General features: G+C 45.7%; 1 protein-coding gene across 1 annotated transcript; it reads left to right on the top strand.

The window, feature by feature from the left end:
• LOC129553875 (olfactory receptor 52H1-like) lies at window positions 1–942 on the top strand. The gene has a single exon (XM_055422573.2). The coding sequence runs from the start codon at window positions 1–3 to the stop codon at window positions 940–942; it is 942 nt and encodes a 313-aa protein (XP_055278548.2).
• The last annotated feature ends 341 nt before the right edge of the window (window positions 943–1,283 follow it).

Here is a 1,283-nt window from a genome sequence, read left to right as displayed (position 1 = left end):
ATGTATAACTTGAGCTGTTACAATCCTGGTTCCTTTATCCTGGTTGGAATACCTGGCCTGGAGAAGTTTCACGTCTGGATTGGGATTCCCTTTTGTGTCATCTATGTTCTGGCTATTGTGGGCAATGGCACCCTCCTCTACCTCATTGTCATTGAGGACAGCCTCCATGAGCCCATGTTTTTCTTCCTCTCTATGCTGGCCACCACGGACCTCATCTTGTCTACTGCCGCGGTGCCCAAACTGCTCAGTAACCTCTGGCTTGGCTGCCAGGAAATAACTTTCACTGGTTGTCTCACCCAAATGTTCTTCCTCCACTGCAGCTTTGTAGTGGACTCAGGCATCCTGCTGGCCATGGCACTGGATCGCTATGTGGCCATCTGCTTCCCCTTGAGATACACCACCGTTCTGGCTCCTCAGGTGATTAGCAAGCTTGTGGTGGGCATTGTTGTGAGGAGTTTCTCGGTCATCTTGCCAGATGTCTTTCTGCTGAAGCGGTTACCCTTCTGCGGAACACGCATCATCCCCCACACATACTGTGAGCATATAGGTGTCGCTCAGCTCTCCTCTGCCGACATCTCCATCAACATCTGGTATGGATTTTCAGTGCCTCTCATGACGGTTGTCTCAGATGTGGTCCTTATTGCTGTCTCCTATATCGTCATCCTCCGTGCTGTCTTTGGTCTCTCATCGCAGGGTGCCCGCCAAAAGGCACTCAGCCTCTGTGGTTGCCATGTCTGTGTCATCCTCATGTTTTACACACCTGCCTTCTTCTCTTTCCTCGCTCATCGCTTTGGGCACAGTGTACCTCAAAATATACTCGTCTTATTTGCCAACCTCTACGTGGCCATCCCTCCTGCTCTAAATCCTATCGTGTATGGAGTGAAGACCAAAAAGATCCAGGACAGGTTTATTCTCCTCTTTAATTTGAAGAAGACACAGTGAGTGGGGAGCACCACTGAAGGAGAAATTTAGGTAAAATTGATAAGATAAAATTCTACAGAACATGCTAAGACATAAAATAAAGCTGTAACTACTATTTACTTGAAATATTAGAGTTCTACTCATGTCATAAATGTATAAGCAGGAGGGAGAGGGGAGAAATAAAGTCTTTGGGACTTCTGGAAAATCAAAGATTTTCTTGGTTTAGTTTTTCTCACCACTTGTATGGAGAAACAGATGATGGGTACAGAAGAGCAGTAAGAGTAAGGTTTATAAATTTTCTGTTCCCAATTTTGAGATATTTGAAGGCTAGATATTTCCTAATATGCAACCTACCCCTGTAT

The sequence above is a fragment of the Moschus berezovskii genome, chromosome 14 (genome assembly GCF_049115385.1).
Source record: "Moschus berezovskii isolate FMDL1 chromosome 14, NW_MosBer_1.0, whole genome shotgun sequence".
NCBI lineage: Eukaryota > Metazoa > Chordata > Mammalia > Artiodactyla > Moschidae > Moschus > Moschus berezovskii.
This window is presented reverse-complemented; position numbering and strand designations above follow the sequence as displayed.